Source organism: Dysidea avara, chromosome 9 (genome assembly GCF_963678975.1).
Source record: "Dysidea avara chromosome 9, odDysAvar1.4, whole genome shotgun sequence".
Lineage (NCBI taxonomy): Eukaryota > Metazoa > Porifera > Demospongiae > Dictyoceratida > Dysideidae > Dysidea > Dysidea avara.
The window spans coordinates 31,322,358-31,347,702 of NC_089280.1; the positions used below are offsets into that span (position 1 = coordinate 31,322,358).

Sequence of the window (25,345 nt, forward strand, 5' to 3'; positions counted from 1 at the left end):
CAAACATTACTTGTCATCCATCATCCAGTATATACAGAGCAATGGAAGAGAAATTGAGTGCATTAAAGTGTGAGGCTGAAGGAATGCATCCTATTTCTTACAAGTGGGAGAAGTACCAATCATCCAATGATAGCTGGATAAGACCTTCTGATAGAGCTGTTAATATCACATCAACTAAACTGATATTTACTGTGATCATGGAAGAGGATGAAGGTATCTATCATTGTGTTGTTACCAATGATGATGGAAGTGTGGTGTCTGATAATGCTACCATCACTGTGTATGGTGAGTGTGTAAAGTATTGATACATATACACATTACCTGTAGTCCTGTTCACTATGGCTATAGTGTATTACAGTGTATGTTAACTTCATGCTATAGCATGGCACAGGGCATCCCCAGTAGTGTGCTTTTGTGTGATTAACGATCTTTCAGTCCATCAAGACTCGTGGTAGTGAGTCTCACAGCTAAGAAAATACAAACCACATACCACAAACAAAACTGTGCAGCTTATTATATCTAGGTATCTACAGTTGTGAAATCTTCTTGTCATTCAAAAGGGCTTAACTCAAAAGTCTGATTAGTTAATAGAGTATCCATGTCATTATCATGTAATGTTCCAGTTGCATTCATATATGTGGATATGCACAAGTGTAGAGTCAGTAATTATGTGCAAAGTGTAGAAATCACAATTTCTTAAGCACCATCAGCCTGTTACTGTTTCAAGTGAATCCTTGCTAAAACCAATCAGAATTTGCACAAGCTTCAAAAACATTGTCTTTGTTACTACTTAACATTTTTTCAACTATTCAATGTACATACGTAAATCTTTCCTCACTAACAAGATACGTTGTTATAATATCGATCCTCTGTGTGCCATTACTCAGCATCCTAGTTCTCTGAAATCAAATAAAAATGTGTGGATGATGTAACATGATGTCTCGTTTGAAAAATATACATGCCTTTTTGTGACAAAATACTACATATAAAATACTGTAGTGCTGCAGTCACTTACGCATACAACAGTCAGGAAATACTGATAACACTTAACTAAATTTTGAGCATAATCTGAAAACATGATTTTGTGTATAGTATACACTTGATTTTTGAGCACTGCTCAAAGTACAATGGTAAAAATTTGAGCATAATAGGCAGGGGCTTATGCATTAAAGACTGTGTTGTAATTTATCCAATTGAAAATGCGAAGGAAGTAACTTCTGCACCAAAATTATATTTAACAGCCAAAGTAATGAATTTTCTTATCTTGTAGATGGCTAGGAGCAGCAAGGGTCATATCTAATTGAAAGGAGGTAAAACAAACTTTAATGTATCTAAAATGGACAGCTACATAAAGACTGGAGTTAGTGCATGAAACGTGATTTACAAGCATAAAATAGGTGATAACATTTCTTTGGTTGTACTATTTTTCTCTCAAATGTTAATTCTCTGGTGGAACTTCCCAGGGGTGGAGAACAGTACTCCAAGCTGGGGTGGGTAGTCTAATGGGGTTGCTGTCATTTAGGAAGTATCTAACTGTACCTTAGTGTGTAAAGTAAGCTAGCATGCAAATTGTAGAGGTGTTTGGGGGTATGACCCCTTAGAAAAATTTGAATTTAAATGCTTTGAGATTTTGTATATTTTAGTGGTGCATGTATACTTGAATAGGTAAGTATGCTTTAATATGGCAAACACTACTATAGAATACTAGTTAACATCAGTAAAAGAAAAGGCTTCGAAATAGGCCTGCACGCTTGATTACGCTACGTGTGTTTTAAAATGCAGGCAAATTTGCATAGCAGAACCTACTTCTATTTCCACTGAATGTGCTGGTAGGGTAGTTAGGTGACTGCTTCATTTAATAGTTATACCATGGCAATGAGGGATTTGCCTGGTATATATGCCCAAGCCCGAGGGCCGCAAGCCCGAGGGTGTGGGCATATAATATATCAGGCAAATCCCGAGTGGCCATGGTATAAGTAATATATACTACTCTGGTATGCTCACCTAATAGGTGAAGAAAGACAAACCTGCATTCACCACATTGCTTTTATACAGAGGTTTGCAGACATCGATTGTGGGTTTAAATTGTGGGCACAAAAAAGAAATGATTGTGGGTTTCATTGGTTGTAGTGATACCATTTTAAACCAAATAACCACTTTTTGGATGAATAAAGTAACCTAAGGTGCTAAGATAAACACTTAGACATATAGGTTGGGAATGTTTGAGGCATCTTTTCATGCATTTGAAATGCAGTTGAAATGTATTGTGTAGAAAAACAATTCCCACATTGCTAAGACAATTGTTTAGTGATACCTAGTAACTGAACTATGCAATGCTGACTCACTCAATTCATTTTGCTTCACAACAATGCCCCTAACTAAACCATCTTGTTTAACTCAAACCCACAGTGCAAAACTTTAAGCAGCTCTATTCAAACCCACAATGCAAAACTTTAAGCAGCTCTATATAAATAATCAAAGGGAACTGATGCTTTGTAACTGCAGTTGTGGTCAGTGCAATGTGTGATATATAGCCCTGTGGTTTCCTTTGATCTGAGGTGTCAAATGGTATATTAGAGTATCATGACTATCAATACTGGTTTAGATAGAACTTCACTGTTGCATAAACTGTAGGATAAATTCTGCTATACCAATTAATACGAAGTGATAAGTAAAATAGAATTGCAGCAGTTATGTACTTTAGCTTCTGAACATGGAAGTGAGGGGGCACTGTTCAAAATGGAAGTGCAGTTGCCTCTTCTACCATACCCCATGTTCTTTGTAATTTCTATACAGTAAACTGTTGTTTTTTTTAAATTAAAAAAAAATTTTAAGTCAAGAAATTAGTACTGTGGAACATTTTTTTTGTATACAGGACCTCCTACCATCAATTTTATAAGCAATCCTCAACTAACAGTTGAGGGAAACAAGACAAATCTAACATGTAATGCTACTAATGATGAGGATGCTGTAGATTCTTTAGAAATACTCTGGTACAAAACTAAAGATAAGGTCACAATAACAGGACAACAAGATGTGGCAGGGAAGAGTAAAATTACCAACTTGACTACTGAACTACAATCAACAATATCATTTGATCCCATAAGTCACAATGATGATGGAGAGTACACGTGTAGAGCATTTAATCATCCTCAATCCTACAATGAGGCAAAGACTAATGTGACTGTTGAATGTAAGGAAATCTACTGTTTATTTTCTATGTGCTTCAGCACTATAATAGTAAACTATCCTATCTAAACAGGTTATCAAATATTGGAGGTCCCACTGTAAAAACAAGTAACAATCGTTACATTAGTTCAATCATACTGTGAAGTTAGTACATGCAATTATTTCATATTCTTTGTACATACATTTCTATCCTAATTATTTGGCTCATCCCTTGATTCTAGCCCTATAAACCATAAATAAAACCATTAACTTTTGATAAAAGCACCAAACCTTTATGCAATTATTAGTGATTTTGGAAGGGGAGGCATATGAACAGTCCTTTGCAACCCTTTTTTGGACTTGGTCAATAAAATTATTTGTTTACAAAGAAAACAACTAGTTTAATGGTTTATAAAGAAAACAACTAGTTTAATGGTTGGATTTAGTATTAATACAGTACATGGACTGCAGCTGCAGTCCCGAAAAGCTATCACTCAGTAAACAAAATTACTATGATGCCATTTAAAAAATGTTTTATTAAGGTTTGAATTTTCAGCTCTGTTAGTATCTTGAACAATGATCGTCTGTGTATAACAAAAGTTATGAATGATGAAGTTTTAGTTGACATAAAGTCACTGAAATATCTTTGTTTATGTACCAAACAACAATTAAGTTATTTCTGCAGTACTGATTAAATTTGATCAACAATGTAAAGATTTATGCATTTACAACAGTATTTCAATAATTTTATGCCTGAAATTGTAACTTCACCATTCATTAATGTGTTCAATAAAGAAACATGGGGCTGCCCCCATGGGGCTGCCCCCCCCAGACCCCTGTTCCATATGCCTACTACTCTGCTGCACCCCCTTGTCGAACTCTGGATCCACCCCTGTATCAGACTTATCCTTGTATATCATACTACAGAACTGAATTGATTGGAAATGCAAAAGTATAATAAAAACTGGTTTTGTTTACTTCCAAGTTAAGAAAACAATTTGTTTTATATAACCTTTTAATGCTATTATGTTACAGTGCAGACTCTCACTGTTTCAGCCATTAAACTAACAAGTTGTTGATTGTAATCAAAATGCTTTTATTGACTAAGCCCAAAAAAGAGGGTTCCAAAGGGCCTTTTACATTCCTTCCTTTCTACGCAAACACTGTTCTCATAAAAAATATGGTCAAAAATTGAACGAATATATCTGTAAATTATAGGATCTTATATGTAGATGCTGCACTACATGTATGCCTAGATCTGTCTAGTTTTTCTTTCAAGTTGTATTAGAGACATTTAAATATACTAACTATTTTATTAAAGTATTTTTAAATCAGTAATTGAATTATTTGCAAGGTACATGCTAATATTGTTGTGGCATAATGAAAATAGTATATGATAGCATCAAGTCTGTAGTGCTTTGATTCATGTTTGCCTACCTGTCAGTTTGACTGCATTCACTGTGTTCAAGTTGACTGGCATGCAAAAAATTCTTCATTTTAAGCTTAATATTGCAAATATAAAAAAATTGAAATTTGAGCAAGAGTCATAGAAAGGCCTGCATCAAATATGCTAGCATAATGAAAAGCATAATAGGCTGGAGTGACATGCCAGCATAATGCTAGCATATTAAGTGGATATTTTAAACTATGGGGCTTAAATGCATGAAAATAGATTGATACTTCCTAATAGAGCAGTCAGTGGAAACTGCAATAAAGCAATCAAATACATTGTACATAGCTGCTTAGATCAATACTCTAGAACAGTCAGTTTGTAGTAAAATACTCTAACAGAGCATCAGGGGCGAATGCAGGAATTTTGAAAAGGGGTTTCCACTGCAGCTAATTTTAAGTGACTGTTATATTAGAGTAGTTTATATTGCCTGACTGCTTTGATTAGAGTATCTCAATCTTTTCACCAATATCATAATTCAGAGAAATGATATAATAGTCTCATGTAGGGTTGGGCGATATTGAATTTGTGACATGCGATTATTGCATGAGTCATTTAATGCAATTATTGCAATATTGCATGTGAAAATTGAAATACAACAACATAGTCTGAAAAGTCCATATGATTGCTTGTTTTCACTGAGAATTAGTTTACAAGCACAACTTCTTTGCTAACAAGTTAACCAATTGACATAGTTAGCAATAATATGCATGAACTGTATCAAATATGAGTCCTAGAAGAGGCACGAAATGGATGATCAATGTGATAATTATTGCAAAATGTGATAATATTGCAAAGGAAGAATACATGCGATAATGGTATTGTGAGTGAGCACTTGCTTAGACGATATTGGCGATTTATTGAAATATTGCCCAACCCTAGTCTCGTGTAGCCAGACGCTTTTCTTTATTTTGTGTGGGGGCGGGAAAGAAAAGGGTCTGGTGAACATAGTATAGCATCGTCGTTGGGCTATCCCAAGATTGTGGGTATTCTACTGCGCAGTTTCCGGACTGTTAATTGGTACAAATGATGTGATTTGCTAATATTTGCATCATTTGCATCCTGTTACCATAGCTACTGCTGAAATATCTATGGTAACAGGACGCAAATGCAGCAGACCACAATCCAGAAGCTGCGCATGCACAGTAGAATCCTTATAATCTCGGGATAGCCCAACGACGATGCTATACTATGTTCACCAGACCCTTTTCTTTCCCCGCCCCCACACAAAAGAAGGAAAAGGGTCTGGCTACACGAGACTAATGCTATAAGTGTTGCTATCATGTGAGAAACTACTATTCAGATAAAAGTTTACGATGTGTCCTGTTCCGTGATAGATTCCACATTCTGGAAACCTAAAGTTTCAAATTTTAAATGTTCAAGTAGTGTGTAAAATCCAAAAGGGTTTCCTGAAACCCCTGGAAACCCATGCACCTTAGTACACCCCTGAGCATTCACTGATTAAAATGTTCCAAGATTACTGTAAGAAATGTTGTTAACCTAGGAGCATAATGCAATCATAATGGGAACACTGAAGAGCATAATAAGTGAAAAATTTGGAAAAATTCTGAAAGCATTTTGGGCAAAATTTTGAGCATATTTGACTCAGGCCTGGGAGGTAATCTACACCTGCAGCTTTATTGATTCCTACTTCATTTCATGTACAGCCTGCCAATTGTATAGTCATGACTGAAGTGAGTGGGATTAAATGATTAAATGTTACTTTCATAGGCAGTGGAAGGGAGGGGGGCTCAAGGGCTGAAGCTTCCACATAGTATAAGCTGACTGCTGAACTAATAGTGTGGTCAAACACTTTACTGTGGGAATCAAACCAATCACTTTTCATTTTAACACTTACCTCCCACTGCACCAAGTGTTTGTATTCCTTTTATAATTTACACAGTTATACTTATAGCAACACTAATAACTTTCTCTTTCATTAATAGTTAGTTATATTGTGGTAAATGTCAAATAATCAATTTATCATCTCTCCACAGCTGTCAATATGTAAATAGTCATGGTAATGTTGCTAAAATTTCTTTCTTATATGTGTACAGTTGCTCCAATAGTGACCATTGATCCTCCACAGTCACCACTCACTAAGTGTGTTAATGACAGTCTGAAATTGTTCTGCACAGCAAAAGGTCTACCAGTTCCTAAAATACACTGGTATGAAGGCAACATGCCTATTAATCAGCTATTCCCATATTCCTTTCTGGTTCCTACCAAATCTCCACATACCACCAACTATACTTGTGTGGCAACAAACAATGCTGGAGGGAAAACACACCAAGCAAGTGTCAGTATCATTGTGATAATTAAAGGTATTCACATGCATATTGGTATTTGGTAACTCTAGTTATTATGTGCATGTCAAAAGTAATTGCCTTTATCGTAGTACTGTGATTGCATTCTCTCACTATAATAAATTATTATCAGAAACCAGTAGCTTCGGATGCCTTGGCAATATTGGTTAAGCGTAACCAAGCCCAAAAGTGTCTTCAGTGACTCTTTTAATAGTTGCTGCAAAGTAGAAAAAAAAAGGTATTTGACTGACTTACTAATTTCTTCAGTCAATAATGGCAAAGGCCACAATTTAAATTTTTCACCGTTAGACATTGGCTTCATCCCAACATGTGCCTTTTGGTATACTGCGATAGATACAATGTATGCATCATTGAAACCTTAAGTTTGTGTCCCATTTCTTTTTATTGACAGTGCAAGGTGTTGATTCATAGTATTGCATCATGACTTCCCTGTGCAGACTAAATTAGAATTCTTTGTATTTAATTGCAGAAATACTTCTCGTACTGTTCTATGTTCGTAATGTTGTGTAACAGGCTAAACCTAGCTGAAAACGAAGTGTAATGGCTACTTCACTTTAGTAATTGATGGTTGGGGCGCATGTTTGGACACAAAATCAATTATGTCTGGCATTATTCTTTGTTGGGTTCACCGGTCTTAATTACATTATAAAAAGCAAACAAACAAGTACTGGGAATTTTAAGGGTCATAAAAGTATAATCAAACAAGGGAAGTTGTCTATACACCTGCAGATGTACTACGACCAGGTGTCCTGCAGAGTGCAGACCTTCAGCACTTGTGCTGCAAAGGCTTAGTAGATAAATTCAGTCATGAATATAGGCTGAAGTAGGGATTGAAGTCCTCTAGAATATCTGCAGGTGTATGCGACCTTCTATCACTACTTCTATGATCCCTAATTGAACTTAAATTCCTATTTTCCTTGTACTTGAATTATGCTGACTATGCATTTATATTTTAGACAACAGTAAGTGTATGTGTAAGTATAGCTTAATTATATCACAACTGTTCATTGGTATAATTAAAGTGTAAGGAAAAATTAGATATTTGAGTAAGGATCATAGAACAAAAAGCAAGGAAGTCATCTATATACACCTGCAGCTACACTAGTGGACATTTAATACCATGATGGCTATAATATCACTGAAAGTAAGGTAGATGACCTCCCTTGCATTTATTTCTATGATCCCTACTCAACCAACGCATACCACATTAAAGGAAAGAAAGGGACCGGCCAGACATAACACATGCCCCAAACATTAATCACTGGAAAATGTTGTTGTAAATTTGTTTTCTGTATTTTGAGCTTGGCTGAAGGCATTGGTTAATTAGTGAGTTAGTATAGAGACATCAGTTAAATATAAAACTTCAAAACTCCATAGAAACTTGTTAGAAGTGCTCGGGGTCTTCAACTTTGGGCTGGTTATGCTTAACCAATACACCAAGCTGTTTTGAAGAAAAGGTGATGCTGTTTTTGGGTGATATTGAAGGGTAAGAAAACCCAAACCTCCATGATCCCTACTACCATACTATATAATTGGCTAGTTAATTGTGTTACAGCTCAAAAAACAAATTTAAACAAAAAACATATAAAGCTCAAAAAACATATACGTAAGCCTGTAATGTCCTCCATATATTCAGCTATATTGGTGCTCACCACTGGCAAAATGTTGAGTTAGTGGCTTTTTTTTTACCTGAAGTTATAGAGCATTAAAGTTGATAAATTGCATGTGTGTGTGAAAGACAAATCCGGTCACATAATAATACAGCAATAATAATCTACTCAGCTATTAATAATCACAATGAACTATTTACAAAAAAAAGAAAATGCTTAAGCTTATACTTAAAACTGCCTGGACAAGAAGACTGCCAATGTGATGTAGAGTCCAAAAAATTTCAGCCATCAAACAACTGTTTTCTTGTGTGCTTCTACATATTAAGTGAAAGAATGATGTACAGATATAATTGCAATACCAGGTAACATTTACAGTTAATGTTGTTTGTTTCAGAGAAAGTGTGTCCATGTCCAGTGAATGGGCAAGTATTGTTACTTAGAGATGGAAAGACTTTTGTGGTTAATTGCAATATTGGGCACATCCTTGTTGGACCAGCTCTTATTACCTGCACTGATGAAAAATGGATGCCACAAGAGCCACAGTGTGTTCCTGCTGAATTGCTTTTATAGAAAATAGACAATACTTTTATTGTGCTACTTGTAGCTTAGCTGTTAGTATGTAGGTAGTTGACTGCATAAAAATGTGTGGTTTTGTATTTTTACAAAACTTCCAATTGTAGTTGCATACACAACATAAAGCTGCAATGACTATTGTAATTTGTGCTTTGTAATTGCTGCAATGTACACATGCTAGTAGTTATACACATTTACATAGACATAAGCAGAAGAGGGTTATGGGGTTGAATTTTATTTTAGGAGCTTAGCGCCATCACTTTCAAGCTGTTGAAACTCTTTGTACAGCAGTTGTATTCTTTAGTGAAATGTGCCTGGGAAGTACTACATCATGTATAATAAGTTATAACATTATGTAAATACTGGCTGATTTGTTTTAGTCTATCAGCCGTGGCTAAATCACTTCACTTTTACTCAGTTAGTGTCCTTTAAGAGATGTATTGTCATTGACAATTGACAGCAATGGCTGCAATGCCAAAAGCTTTATGAAAAAAAATTAAGGCATGCTATTAAAGTTAACCACATGTACAGGTATACTGTATAAAATGTCCTACTTTAGTAATTGTTTCCCTTGTAGCCATTCATACTACACTATGTTCATTTGTGTCACATATACAGGTGTAGCTGTATGCTTAGAAGAGCAGTAATCAGCTAGTCCAGGTAGTCAACATTTAGAGATGATACCATTTGAATATTAACTTATAATAGGGGAGTCCTTGGACATATGTGACAATAATGTATGGATTTCTGTGTTATAGTGACCATCTTTAAGACACTTCGGCAGGCAACATCATCCAAGTACTCCCAAACTCTTGACTTAAAAATATTATTTCAGGGTTGAAAATTCACAAAAGGCTGGTTGGTAATGGCCTCCATTGTATTGCAACAACTTGGAATCCTAATGGTCAAATTCTGCCAGGAATTGTATATAAATATTCAAATTTGAAATGCTTTCTACTGCATGCTGATAATATTATGATGGACATAATCTATGGCCAGAGGACAAGTCAGTTTCAACATAGCCACAGAAGAGCATTGTGAAATTACGTTGCAATATCGGGTGATATGAGGTCAGAATTGAAATTGGAATTATAACTTTAGGTGCTTCACTAGGTTGTGTAAGTTGGAAAATTGGACAACTTTAATGGGCATGTAGTAGCACAACTGTCTGTTAATGAGCACAACTGACTGGGATGAAATTTTGCTAGAAGCTTATTCAAAGTTTTGCAGAAGCTTTGTAATTAAACTTTCCAACTAAGAAGAGTTTATACCGAACTCGGAACTCTGTTGAACTGGAATGCTCCAAATTGTATACACATACACACACTCTTGACAAAGTGAAGACCATACACACAGAGGAGCATTCCATTACAATGGACCTATTACTGTGCACTGTGGATACTGTGTCTTGTTGTTAATATCATTTAGTGATGGTGTTGGACATTCTGAAACATTTTTATATGATGATGGTCAGCAAAATAATAGTGGATGTGTTCCATGCTATCAAGACCATGCTCCTGAATAGTATGCAAAGCTATATGCTATACTGAAATATAGTGTTATTTGTGTCTCAATATGTTATTAGTTTGAGTTTGTCCACAATCACCATGTTGCAGCACTACTCCCCTTTAGAAGTTCAATTATGATGCCAACAAACTTTTAAGATGAAACTTTTCAATTATGTTTTAACTAGCCTTACTGACCCGTGTAAACTGGTTTTTTGGTGTAAAGTTCACAAATTTGAGAAAAAAAAGTTCATTACTACTGTAACACAGTATGCTATAAGTTGTTAATAAGTAAATGGCAAATAAGAAAAGTAGCTACCTACACCACTTGATCATCTACTGGAGTCACTGCTTTATCTTGCTAGTAGGGACATTTACGTATTGGTCATTCATTGAAGTGTCTTTCTGAACTGCATATGCAGGGTTATTCTCCATCTTCACATCACTGGAGTTGTCCACAATTTCATAGGCTGCTTCTGAATCATCAGATTTGTACTCTCGTTGAATGGCTTGTCTAACATTACTATAGTAACAGCACGCAGCATATGTATTAGTAGATGTGACATTTTAAATCACTCACTTGGATACTATTTCAGATTTCAATTTGTTTTTCTTCAGTTTGTAATACAGAACAGCTTGGACAGTATTGCATATGATGGCGATGACCAGCAACACAACCAAAATGGCAATGCCTACTACATTAGAGTCATTGCTGCTTTCACTGTTGCTGCTTTTGTCATTCTGAGGCTGGACTGTGTGTACAACACATAAAAAAATGAAGTTTAGATAGTTGAAGATGGAAAGTGCAGGCAGTACAAATCCCCAAGTTATTTAAAGAAGGAACTTTAATAAACATAGTGCAAATGCAACAATACATGTGCCATATACATGACAGTCAGTTTGTGTGATGAAAATTAGGACACTCTATAAACATTTATATCATTATATTCCAAAAAGTTGACATGCATTTATTATTCATAAAATGTATGTATTATTCCCAAAATGTATGCATTATTCTCAAAGTTACCAACTTTTATAACATTTTCTTGGCATTTGCTAACATATTGTCAATAAGATTTGGAAGCAGCAAATATGCCATTCTATTAGATGGGAAGTTGGCAAGATATATCAGTGTTGCAATAGAGAAAAGAATTATTTAGCTGATTGTTTTATTAGAGTAGGTTATTGCTTTACAAGAGCATTTTGATATAAACTTGAAGAAATTGCATAATACTGTGCTCTTAAATGCTCAGTTCTTTTATATACCTCATCACATTATGCTCATATTATTTGGACATAATTCTTGGCCCTTTAGTGAAAATTATAGCTGATGTATTTTGTGACAAATGCTGAACAATTACTTTAACTTACTATATATACCAAAATAAAAATACACGAAAGCTGGTGTACATCTACTGTATTTTAAATACATCTATTTAGTAAAAAAAAACTTGCAAAGCAATTTTAAGGCATGGTTGTCTACATACTGTATTTCATGCAAAAACTTTTGTGTAAAAATTGAATGTACTAAAATGCAGAATGAACTGGAAAACGGACTCACAAACGGACTGGGAAAACTTACCCAAAACATTTATTTATCACTGTTACCCACTCTAAAGCAATATCAGATGCTGCAGTGACAGTAAATAAACCTTTGGACATCATCTTGAAGCTTACTTAAGCAGATATTAAGTGCCACACTTAAAACTGCTCTTGAACTTCATCCTTTTTGTGCTGAATTAAAAGTACATTCTTTGTGGCACATGACTGTATAATGCTATAAACAAGCCAAGATACAAGATATAAGACTTGTTGAAAAGGTTTGTGTTCAGGTTAATTGCTGCAATTAGTTTTGTGGCTGCTTCTCAGTGTAACAGGTGATGGGCCAGGGGCTCATGGTGGATAGGCTTCGAAGTCACACTAGGGCTTAACACGGAAAAATTGTCACAGTGCTGCAAATAATTAACATAGCACGAACTTATTGTTGCAGTCAGTCTTGCCAGCCGATGAAGTAGCTAAAGTGGTGTGACTTCGAAGCCTGTTGCAAAATTAACCTGAACACAAATCTATTAATAACAGTGTCTCTTCAACAAGTCTTGAATCTTGTATCTTGCTTGTTTACAGCATTATACAGTCACGCACCACGAAAGAATGCATTTTCAATTTAGCACAAAAAGAATGAAGTATTAAGCGCAGTACTTAATATTGGCTTAAGTAAGCTTTGAGATGATGTTCAAAGGTTTATTTACTGTCACTGCAGTGCCTGACATTGTTTTGGAGTGGGTAACTGTGATAAATAGACGTTTGGGGTAAGTTTTTCCCAGTCTGTTTATGAGTCTATTTTCCAGTCCGTTCCGCTTTTAGTCACGTCCATAAATTGAACAACAATCTGACAAAATCAGTTTTATAAAATGGTATGCATAAAATTCTTTGGGAGATAATGAGGTTTGTAAAATCATAAAATGGTTAAAACCCTGCTAACAGAAACGACCTCGAGCATTACAAATCTCACTTTTGATTATTGATTTGCTATATATATGCTCTCCCAAGCATATTACATGCTAATAGCCTGCAGTGGGAAAAGTCACCAAAGCCAACATGAGTTTGACCGCTCCATTTCTTTTATACACATGCTTAAAGCAATTTGATCATGGGAGATACCATTTAAGATTGTAGCTATGTTTGTCAGTATGAACAGCGCCTATCTGTTTTCTAAAGTGTTTTAAGCATGCATTGTAAATTGTAGAGGGACTTATCAAATACCTAGATGGGTAAGCTTCAGTTATTTAGTATTATTAAAATGTGGGTGTGGTCCGTATGTGAAACAAGACTAGTTTTTATACTGTTGTTGCGCCATAAATAAAGCTTGTGACAACTTGTCGTCTCATAATCACTCAAGTCAAGCAAACTGTTACATTAATGAACCTGTTCTTCACACTGCTGTGATGCCATGGCACATGCATTGGCAGCAACTGGTCAGTTTTCTTGTTGAGATGATTATCTTCACTTGCATCTGTTTTCAGGAAGCAGCAGTGAGGTGCTTGCTTTGATTTCTTTCAGCTCTTTGACGAAAATATGTTCCATCTTCCACACTCATGTTAAGATTGTGTGATGCTTTTAAAATGACATCTAATCCAATCCCTCAATAACTCCACCTATATGCCCATATAAATGCTTAAGTTGGTTAGAAACCATACCCTCGGATCTGAAGTCTTCAAAAACCCCGGCTTTGCCTCTGTTTTTATAATCCACAAAGATTCCCGTGCTAGGTCTCTAACCTACACTTATAGCCTTTCCAGTTGGCACAAAATAAAATTCTTTGTGAATAAGGTTGCACCTTGAAACCTTGTCAGTTCATAGCTGTTTCATACAAAACAGTGAGGTAAAGTGTCATGCACATTCTTTAAGGACGTGTGAATTCACAAGTTATCAAATTTGGATATCTGGAAAGACTATAGGACAGACCAATTTACAAATCGTTTTATGCGACTGCTCTATAATCTTTTAAAGCAGTTTTGGCTGCTCTATTAGAATATCTCTGACTGCTCTATTAGAGTATCTCAATCTTTATAATTTCCATGGCAGTGAAATAATAGTACACATTTTCTACCATATCCCACCTTTATGGATTTTTTTTACTCTGTAGCTATATTTCCCTGCCCTACTCCCATTTTGTATACTTTTGTGCTGCCAAACTATGTTCTTGTTGCAAGTCCACAAGATCAAATTTAAGAGGGAGTTTCGGAACCAATGTTTTCCAGGGTTTCTGAAAAGAGGGGGTTTAAATTCAGTACTTTGATTGATTAAGTATTACATCCAATGGCAGTGTTACTTGGCTTTCATTGGTGTAACATTTGGCCTAGTGTTTGGCCATACCATATGGTGATCATATTTTGTTGGCCACACAACAATATATACAGTATTATAAAATGTATTGCAGGAGAATTACTTACTTTGTTGTATTCCAGTTGTGGTAGAAATGTCATTCTAAATTTTACATGAAATAGCGTAAGCAGTATACAACATGTGCAGTACCTCTGATGAGCTGTCAACTGAAAACACTCGAATGAAATACCAGTAGTTTCCTTGAACTTCTCTGTTACAAAACACATGACCATCAGGATCAGTAGTGGTATCACCAGCTCCCAGGATGTAGCCCATCCTATAACCAGGTACATACCGACTGGAATTAACCACAGCAGCTACATAGAATAATGGACATGTTCTAGCGGACTCTTCTAACAATTCATTGTTCATGATACTGCTGAAGGTTGTAACCACACATTCTCTAGTGACTACAATAATGTAGAGATGGCTGCAATATTGAACAAATAATGTTGATGATTGAATATATTTAGTACTACATACCTAAATGGACCATTTTCTACACTAATGGATGGCATGTCAACTGTGAATAGTGACCCTGCACTATTGACATTTGTACTGTCCATATTAATTATTAGCTCTGGTTGTTTTGTGTCTACTACAGGCATGATGATTGGTGCTACAAAATAATGTCATAAAATCAATGGATTAATAACTAAAATGGTTGGGACTACCTCCAGCTAATGTTCTAGTAGAAATTGTATCACTTTTATTCCTCTCCAGTGGTTTACCAGTAGTTTCTATAAACCTTACTTCTGTCACATATACACTGTACTCTGTGTACGGTCTGAGGTTGTCAAGAGTGTAGTTACCAGTGAAGTTGGTAACATTGACCACTTGTACTGGTTGGTCACTGCTATTAAAATACACCTACATTAATGAAGTATATATGACCTTATTAGTATTATTTGATTCTAAACATAATAAACATGAAAGCTATATAGCTAAAACTTACAGCGTAATAGTCAACTTCACCACTAGGATTATGAGGTCTGTTCCATGTTAGCTCAAGTGAATTAAAATTTACATGGATGATGTTAAATGATACAGGAGGTGATGATGGTACTGTAATAATATAATAGACACCATAATGATGAATAGTTTACAAACCTTCTACTATTAGTCTCAATGTAGTAACTGTACTTCCATCACCATTCCTTATACTACACCTAAATCGTCCACTACTAGTGACACTACTAATATGAAGAGTGGAAGATGCTGTACGACTATCATCCTCATCAGTTGTTGTTTCATTAAATTCAACTATTCTTGGTGACCTCCAAGAGAACATCAAGTTAGTTGGAGCATCCTGATCATTAGTAGCAGTACATGTGATCTGAAACTCTTCACCCAACACTACATGAACTTGTTGTGGTAGTTCTTGTACTATGGGTGGACCTGATAATGTACATTAAGGTAGGCAGCACACATGTTTTTACTATACTGTGATAAGTGCTGGAGTACACTCAACCTGACCACCTTTATTACTAACCACACACTTGTACACTCCCTCATCTAATTCGTCTATGTTAGTAATCCTCAACATGTTTGAGTTAGCACCAGACACTACTACACCATCCTTCATCCACTGGTAGACTATGTCAGTACCTAGTGCATTACAAGTGAGCTGTGTTGACTGGCCAATGAATACAGTATCGTCATCAGGGTTGGTGAGGATTTGTGGGAGAACTGTAAGTAAAGAACAATGATTTCTATACTTAACAGTCCAGAGTCGTAGCAAGATGAAACAGTGGTTAGGCCATTGTAAATTTTCAGACTTTAATCCTTAGAGATTTGGAAGCAAATCTAACTGAAGGTACCAATGGAAGTTGTAAGATGGTTAATTGAAAAAAAAATTATAGCTGAATGCTCTATTAGAATATATCTCAATTTTTTGCAAAATACATGAAAGTTAAACAACTGAAAAGTGATCCAGCCAACACTGGACCAGCTGGACCATTTGCTACAACCCTTAGAGAAATGGTACTAACTTAATAATTCTGCTTCATTGGATGTAGTGCTATCTCCATAGCTATTATTAGCTCTACACCGATACATGCCACTATTAGCTACTGTAGCTCTGCTCAGTGTTACACTGCTACTCATTCCATTACTGTGTGTTGTAACTTGTGTAAAACCTGAAGTGTATAATCTTCTGTCCTTTTCCCATGTGATAGTTATTGTGGCATTACTTGCATTAGCATAACACTCAAATGTCACTTCGTTATTGTTATAAACAATTTTACTATGAGGATGTCTCCAAAACACAGGTAGACCAGCTAGAGCAATACAATAAAAAACACATAGCAAGAATATCAATTTAAAGCCTTGTATAAAATAGAGTTATTGTCAGAACAAGAGAAACAGAACAATGCATTGTATATGCATAAAAAATAAACTTCTGCTTACAAAGGAAGGGGCGAGATATGCGAATCTGATTTGCAGTGGACAGACACCATTAGTTGATGAATTGTAAAAAGTCTTAAAGTAGGGATTAAGTCTGCTTTTGTATGGAAGAATGGGCATGCAAACACTGGAGCTAAAATAAAATCCAATAAAATCTGTATGTCAATATTTGTATATTGTTAGACTACAATTTTTCCTTACACACTTTTTGCCTGCATGTTATTATAATACTTAATTATAATGAGCTCATATATGCCACATCAAACCAAAGGAATATGTAATCTATATCAACAACTTTGTGAATTGGTATTCTCATATTCTAATAGCAACTGTGATATTTAGTGGTAGCATCATCATGATATGGTAGAGTGGCTAAGCAACACATTTTGATGAAATTGTTCACTTTGTGATAAAAGCACCAAATTTTCTGTGGAAGTATACTAAATCATTTGAGATAAAAAGAGAGATTTCCGGTAGGTGATTTGATTTATCCATTAAAATAATTTTAGTCCAGCAGACTGCCAAAAGCCCCAGGGGTGGGGCAAGATGTAGATGTCAAATCCCCATGTAAGTGTATGGGGATTCCCAGGGGTGCTTGACATTGATAGGTGTATTAAAGGGAAAGTGACTATGGAGAAATACATAGTATAGGATAACTCACCAAATATAGTAATACTTGCAGTGTAACCACCTCCAGTGCAGTCATAACGACCAACTACTAACTGAGCGAATGTGAGATTCTGATATCCTAACCCATCACTACACACTGCAGTGTACAGGCTAGTACATGATGGTATTATTGATCCATTGGAGTAGGTCCATGTCGGAGCACCACTGCTAGCACATCTACAGGTCACGAAGGAGCCACTACTTCCAAGTGGTATATACAAAATGCAGTAGTAGTAAGTGACAGACCATCCGAGAGCAGCTCAATTCCTCCACATTGCGCGCTAACTTGTCCGGGTAAGCTGCTAGACTAAGAGCAACAACTATCTATCACTGCAACTAACAAGACATTCTACATTGACACAAGCTACTGATGGAAATACACTGACACAAGAAGTCTTTAGCTTTGTATTTACTTTGCACGATGGAAAAGATGTCAGCAGCCATTTCGCACGTGAGCATTACACTCAAAATTAATTAAATCCTGGAGGATCGTATGTTCTGGTACGAAGAATATACGATGTATGGTTTTAGCCACGGTAGTAAGAACTTAGGTGGCAATGCAGCCCAGGACTGATGCAGCCGTACCAGTGCCTTTGATCTAGCTAACGCAATTCATCAGTTATTACACTGGAGACACGGTGTCACCAGTACCACCACACCTTAATTGGAATTGTATATGGCTGTTACCTTATATGGCACAAACTAACTATGTTGTTTAAACATGATTTTGCATGGCTGCTAGCTGTTAGGGGAATCCCAAAACACAGTACCAATACCAAATCTGCTTTGAATAGCTTGCTAGAACTAGCTAAATTGAAGATGCATTCAAATTCAAATCTCAAAAGAAAGAATTTTGATGTTAATCCTAAAATTTGTGCAGTGTTCTTCACACTTATTTTCAGGGCTGCCCACAGGGGATGGGAGGGGGTACTGGGGCATTTTGCCCCAGGCTCCAGCCTGAAAGGGGAGGATATCTCTAATAGAGCAGTCACAGTATTCTTCAGAAGAGCAGTGTAACAAGCTTATAAATAATTCAACTTACAGCTAGGCTGAAGTTGTGCTGTGCATTCAGAGTGGAACCCTCCTTGCCCCTGGGGCCCCACTTTAACTCTTTGCCCTGGGCTCCTTAATTTCTCTGGGCGGCCCTGCTTATTTTATAGCTTATCAATATCACCCAGTCACATGAAAATCAACTTACATGATTTTAACGTAGCCTCAAACTGCTCAAATGACTCGCCATTTATAACAAAACTCCTAGGACACATACTATCCTGTAAACGACTTTGACAGTTGAAATGCAATCTGTCCATGTCACAGTTCTGCTTGTTAGTTATCCACCCATCTAGCAAACAGCTACTGTACTAGTTTGTTTACATTGGCTATGTCTTGCACTAATATAATATTATTATAATGATTATGTGGCTAATAATATGCATAGCTTCCTATTCTTTAATCTTTATTCACATACAGTGGTGTACCGGCCTAGTCTGGTAGGGCACAAGGTTACCATGCAGACTTCTTAGTACACAGTGTACACAGGAGTTTTGAAACGGGTCCAGCTAAATGAAAGTTATATTAGAGTAGTTTATATTGCCTGACTGGAGTATCTCGAGTCACCAAAATCATAAATCAGAGCAATGCTACAAGTATTGCTATCATGTGAGAAACTATTATTTAACTAAGATAAAAGTTTAAAATGTGTCCTGTCCCATAATAGATTCCTGCAACCTGAAGTTTTAAATTTCTTAATGTTCCAAGTACTGTGTGAAATCCAAAGGGGCTTACTGAACCCCCTGGAAATCCCTTGGTACACAGTGGCGGATCCAGATTGGTTTCTGGGGTTTCGACTGAAACCCCCTTTTAAATTTAGCTCAGTGGCAGTCTAGATACATAAATATTGTTCAAACAACAATATACCACTGTATTTCAGTAGCGTGCATGCAGTTGCACTTAACTAACACCATTTATAGCTATTAAACCCTCAGCAACACTTCAATTTTTATCTCCCACTGCATTAAAAACGATCGAGATACTCTAATAGAGGAATCATGTAACAACTCTAATAGAGCTATCAAAGCTACAGCTTGTAGTCACCATATTTGCCCTATAGTTAGCTGCATTGGATTCATTGTAATTGCTAACTAAAAGTAGCCTAAGATCCAATCTCAGAGATTCTAAAATCTAAAAATTTTCCAGAGAAATGTCACCACATGCCTTATTCAGCTATACCAATTGCAACTTTCAGAAACCCCCGTTTAAAAATCCTAGATCCGCCACTGGTACACCCCTGTGGTACCATTATAGTGGGGTTTGGGAGCCTCCTAGCATAGATTCACAACTATATACAAGAAGCAAAGTACATCACACTTAACAACCAGTGATAAAGTACACGAAACAATTAACTAAGCACATTATAGACTGCTGCCTTTGATGATGCAATGTGTGTGTGTGTGTGTGTGTGTGCGTGTGTGCGTGTGTGCGTGTGTGCGTGTGTGCGTGTGTGGGTGTGTGCGTGTGTGCGTGTGTGCGTGTGTGCGTGTGTGTGTGTGCGTGTGTGTGTGTGTGTGTGTGTGTGTGTGTGTAGCATAGCCAAGTGGCTAGAGCATCGGCCTGGTAATCGAGAGGTTCCAGGTTCAGTACTCATTTATGCCAATTTGGTGTTGTTGTTTCCTTGAGCAAGAAATTTTACTCACATTGCAGTCTACCCAGCTGGAGACCTGGTGGCCTGGTGTCATCTGGGGAAGCAGCCCACCCAGCTGTAACATCAATGGCTACCTGGTGTTTACTGGGGAAATAAATGCCCAGCTGTCCTTGTCTTGTTTAGCAGTGTTGGGGTCATTGTCAGGTTCCGCGACCTCTCTCTGTGAGACCTGGACAGTCTTCCTGTGGGATACTAGCCCTGCTACAGGAGGATATGCCTGCACAAGGCTCAAGCGTCTGAGTGGTGCGCAGTAATCCCAGTGCTGGTTCACTGGGCAGCAATAGCGGTGCCTTGCACAGCTGCTGTAGGCTTTGCTTTTGTGTGTGTGTGTGTGTAGTGTGTAGTGTGTGCATGTGTTTGTAGCGTGCGTACGTGTGCGTGTGTGTGTGTATGTGTGTGTGTGAGGATTTAGCTTCATTGGTGGTAGTGTAGAGGTAGTGAAGAAATTTAAGTATTTGGGGTCACTTGTAGAGGCACATAATAGAATGACAGGGGAAGTTAATCATCGAATTGCACAGGCTTCAAAAATTTTTGGAGAGCTTTGCAATTCTGTGTTTAAGGATCATGATCTTAGTATTGAAACTAAAAGACATGTCTATCAATCTGTAGTGCTTGGTACCCTTTTGTACAGTACAGAGACCTGGGCTCCCACTCAGGTACTTGTGAAGAAGCTAGAGATTTTTTCATCGTTGCTGTATTATATGCATTATGGGTATTGGACATGCTGTACAGTGGGAAGAGCATATCAACACTGCTCAATTGGCTGAAAGTTTTGGTATGTGAGAGTCAATTAGTATTCTTTTAAGTTTGAGTAGACTTAGATGGTTGGGACATGTGGTGCGCATGCCTGATGATCACATACCAAAGAGGATTCGATTCTGTTTAGATGGCCCTCAAGGGCATGGTGTGAAGCTACGGTGGCAAGAAAAATTCAGGACTTAAAGAACTTTTCAAACAATGACTGTTTATGGTACCGTAAAGCTCAAAATAGGGATTTATGGAAGCAATTAATTAATGGAGGAGTGTTAGCTTCTGAGCCAAACTCTTTTCACTGTCAGACCTGCCAAAGATCTTTTAGAAGAAGCCAGGATATAGCTCGACACAAATGTGTAACTGCTCGTCCTTGACATGGTTGCCACTGATTTAATGTGGATTCTTTTATCTTTTAACCAGAGCATCATCCACAGGATGGCTCTCTCCCAAGGTCCAAGGTGTGTGTGTGTGTGTGTGTGTGTGTGTGTGTGTGTGTGTGTGTGTGTGTGTGTGTGTGTGTGTGTACATGCATATGTGCGTGCTCAGTTAACGAATACCTGCATCTGATTATGTCACTCAAATATTATTAACTGGCATAAGCTCTTTTTCTGCTTGTTGGCTGTAAATATCAGTGGTTGAACTGAGGACTGAACATACCAGCAATGAGGAAACTAAAGAAAAAACAAAAAAAAAACAGTAGCTAGTGACCAGGGTTGCAATCCCAGAGGCTGTAGACATTTGCAAAGGATTATAATCACATAATATTAAGTCTAGAATCAAGTGGATAATATTTTAATTATTCAGCACCTATATACTTGGCTAATTTCTCAGAATGCTAATTTTTTTTTTTACATGGGACAACTGAAATCTAGTTCCTTGGGTTATATAATTTGTCTGTCTGCCCAGTAGCAAATAGACAATCAAAAGCAATGACTTTCTCATCAGACAGAGCATGTGATGAATTTCATAATTATTAGTTATTGGTTTTTAGTTAATTTTTTGACGTTTTAAGCTGCTGCGTGCTACCAAAGTATTTGATTTAGCTACAACAGCAACACAAGCATGTTGGTCAACTGAATCTTTTTACCAACAATTTTCAAGTGTTATAAGAGAACACAGCGTAAAGCTACACACGTAAAATAGTAATTTATTTTCAATAAGAACAATCATTCCTTGGAAATAACAATAATAATTATAGTGATATGAAACTCTGTGGACAATTTCAAAATTCAGATATTATATACTATTCTTGATGTAGACTGATTAACTATAATGACATGTCCCCTTAGACTTAGGACAACCCCCCTTATGATTATGATTACAATTGATTGTTGTGTCTTTACTTCAGTATGGAAAAACGGCTTTGCCGAGTACTGTGATTTTAAATAATCAATCAATCAATCAATCAATCAGTCAGTCAATCAGTCAATCAATCAGTCAGTCAGTCAATAAATCAATCAATTAATCAATCAATCACTCAGTCAGTAGTGGGTCAAGACAGCTAGGCTGATAGGGGACCCAGGTGGTCACAAGTATGCAGTTACGTACAATGCATAATTAACTTAAACTGCAGCTTTATTATTATTATGTTGTTGGTAGTTGACTGCTCTATTAGAGTATTTTGACTTTTATTACAAACAATCATTATACAATCGGGGCGTGGCGCCACTTATGAAATTAATCAAAAAGTTTCAACAAAGCTGTTAAAATCCTTACTATTTGCTAAGCCATCTCATTACTATGTCCAAAATGACCTAAACGGCTACACCATCTGAGGTACACGTGAGCCTTTAGGCCACTCCAAATAAATTTCCTGTTTCCCGTCCTGACCTCATCTAGCTATCATTATGAGACTGCCAGCTTTCAAGCCATTATTTTCCTGGCACAGCTATAAAAAGCTGCACAAAAGCATGTTCCTTCCTTTTCAAGTTGCAAAATTAACACAAACGTGAAGTTTGTGCCGACTTGATAGCACTGCTGACACGTAAGCTGACACTGTTTTTACTAAACCCAGGGGCGGATCTAGGGGGGGGGGGGCTTTGTGGGCTGAAGCCCCCCTTCACTTTTAGGCTTTACTTGGTCAATATGCTGAGTATTATAATGAAATTTTGTCTTAGCATAATTATATGATCACTAGTAATACAAATACTCATAAAACCACCTTATAAACATCTTTCCAAGGTATTATCAGTGGATTTATGCTAAAGTTTATGAAACAAGGACCCGGATCAGCATTGGAGGTGTACAAGATCGAAATACTCTAATAGAGCAGTCACCTAACTACTCTAATAAAACATTAACTGGAAGCATATAGTTGGTTCTGTTATGGAATTTTTCCAAATCTGCCTGCACCTATACATACAATGAAGTAGTCTTTTTTTTATTTTTATTTTTTTATTTATTTTTTATTAATAATTTTTTAATTATTCAAACACACACACACTCACACTCACACAAAATTGCATAGTCTCGCGTGGCCAGACCGCTTTTTCTTCGTCACGGGGCTTATCGATTAGAGATTATAAGCGCCTACTTCGAAAAAGGGGTAGGCGCTTATAATCTCTAATCGATAAGCGCCGTGACGAAGAAAAAGTGGTAGGCGCTTATAATCTCTAATCGATAAGCGCCGTGACGAAGAAAAAGCGGTCTGGCCACGCGAGACTAACAATGAAGTACATTACCGTCATTGGTCTGTTTAAAGTGCTTCATTCATCTACATTTATAGTTAATAAATATGTATGGCAATACTTGATTCAGGCATACAATTTCCATTGAAAAGGCTCTCAGATTCAATCTTGTATTGTTCAAATTTCAAAATTTTCCACTTTCAACTTTATTCTAACATGCACCTATTCAGTGTTGTGCAATTGTGAGAGGGGTGCATCATGTACTTGGTTGTCTGTACCTACCCAAACGTTTCCATTAACAAAATGCTTCAGAGAGCCATACCTATAATCTAAAGGCAGTATATAAAATATCTACAGTCAGAAAATATGAATTTTACGTGGAAATGTCTCCAAATTGCAGTATTTTAGCATCCATTTTTCAAAAATTTCCTGGGGGGCATGCCCCAGACCCCCCTAGTTCCAGCATGCTTCGCACACCTCTACCCGATTAGTACCTTGAATTAGCCCCTCCCTTTTATAAATCCTATAGATCCGCCCCTGAAACCTGCCAATATGCAAGAATAACCGGAAAGTTGCAGCCATCAGAGCATTTTGCTATCTCCACTGAACCACGAATCAGCTAATTACAATAGCGTTTATACACTTGCTGTGTCATTATGTCATTATTATTATACTATTTATCAGAATAACCGGAAAATAATGGAAGAATACGGAATAATGAATTTTAGAGCTGACAGTAATCAGATGCGGACAGTGGACGGGAAACCGAAAATTTATTTGTATTGGCCTTATCGATGGTAATATTTGGCTGGTGCGTGAGAGGTGCCACATCAAGGAGTTACTCCTTAGGGATGTTTGTATCCTTGGTAGTACATGGTAAGTGACGTATTATATCGTGTGGTGTGTTATCAGCATTATGACGAGTTTTCGCTTCAAGATTACAACAGCAAAATAGCTGCTGCCATGATATGGGCTTATCCTTGACAGTTAATCGACCTCAGTAGCACTCTCACCCCACATAATATTGTATATGAAAAGAAAAACATTTGTATATATCCAACATTCGTTTTACGCTGTGCCTAGAGTCACGACCGTGACTGGACATTTTGCTGCTAAAATCACGGCGCAGTCACCCAGAATTCACACACTAGTTGAGTGAAAGTAAGTTTTTGTTGAGTTTGAGGCGAGCTAGGGTTGGCACGAGACTAGTATTCCCGAGCATTCGACTTTAGGGCACGCGCCTGGTATTCCCCGAGCATTCGACTTTAGGGTACGCGCCTGGTATTCCCCGAGCATTCAACTTTAGGGGACGCACCTAGTAGTAGCTATGCCCCAAGCATTCGACTTTAGGGGATGCGTCTTGTACTTTAGAGTTAGGTTAGTGTAAGGGTTCAGGGTTAGTGTAAGGGTTCAGGTTTAGTTTCTTCTTTACTTATATAGGGAATGACCTACAAACCAAGGGAGTAGGGTTAGCTGGCACCACAGTGATACAGCAGTAGAGCGCTGGGCTAGAGTATGGGATCTCCTGGGTTCGATCCTTCTCTTCAGCCAAATTTTTTTTTTGTTTTCTAAAGTATTTTGTCTAATTTTTTTTATTCATGTGATTGCTGTGACTCTAGGCACAGCCTTCCTTTTATGCCACTCCTATTAAATGCAAAGGGATGTCACGTA

General features: G+C 37.0%; 3 protein-coding genes across 3 annotated transcripts in view; 2 read left to right on the top strand and 1 right to left on the bottom strand.

Annotated features, from left to right (window-relative positions):
• Nucleotides 1–9,303, top strand: LOC136267044 (lachesin-like). The gene is made up of 4 exons (XM_066062108.1): nt 1–285; nt 2,876–3,193; nt 6,676–6,942; nt 8,950–9,303. Exons 1-4 carry the CDS (start codon nt 42–44, stop codon nt 9,123–9,125), a joined length of 1,005 nt encoding a protein of 334 aa, XP_065918180.1. The 5' UTR covers nt 1–41; the 3' UTR covers nt 9,126–9,303.
• Nucleotides 9,304–10,867: 1,564 nt separating this feature from the next.
• On the bottom strand, nt 10,868–18,142 carry LOC136267042 (uncharacterized). The gene is made up of 11 exons (XM_066062106.1): nt 18,007–18,142; nt 17,586–17,900; nt 16,510–16,797; nt 15,629–16,207; nt 15,474–15,583; nt 15,193–15,388; nt 15,002–15,137; nt 14,669–14,948; nt 14,587–14,620; nt 11,214–11,385; nt 10,868–11,156 (listed from the first exon to the last, which is right to left on the bottom strand). The coding sequence occupies exons 4-11, from the start codon at nt 15,807–15,809 to the stop codon at nt 10,979–10,981; spliced, it is 1,287 nt and encodes a 428-aa protein (XP_065918178.1). The 5' UTR covers nt 15,810–16,207; nt 16,510–16,797; nt 17,586–17,900; nt 18,007–18,142; the 3' UTR covers nt 10,868–10,978.
• Nucleotides 18,143–24,399: 6,257 nt separating this feature from the next.
• LOC136267013 (receptor-type tyrosine-protein phosphatase delta-like) overlaps nt 24,400–25,345 on the top strand; it is a 91,958-nt gene continuing 91,012 nt past the window's right edge. Inside the window, exon 1 of the mRNA XM_066062063.1 lies at nt 24,400–24,550. Within this exon, the coding sequence (XP_065918135.1) occupies nt 24,469–24,550 (82 nt within the window). The 5' untranslated portion in view covers nt 24,400–24,468. The remainder of the gene's footprint in view (nt 24,551–25,345) is intronic.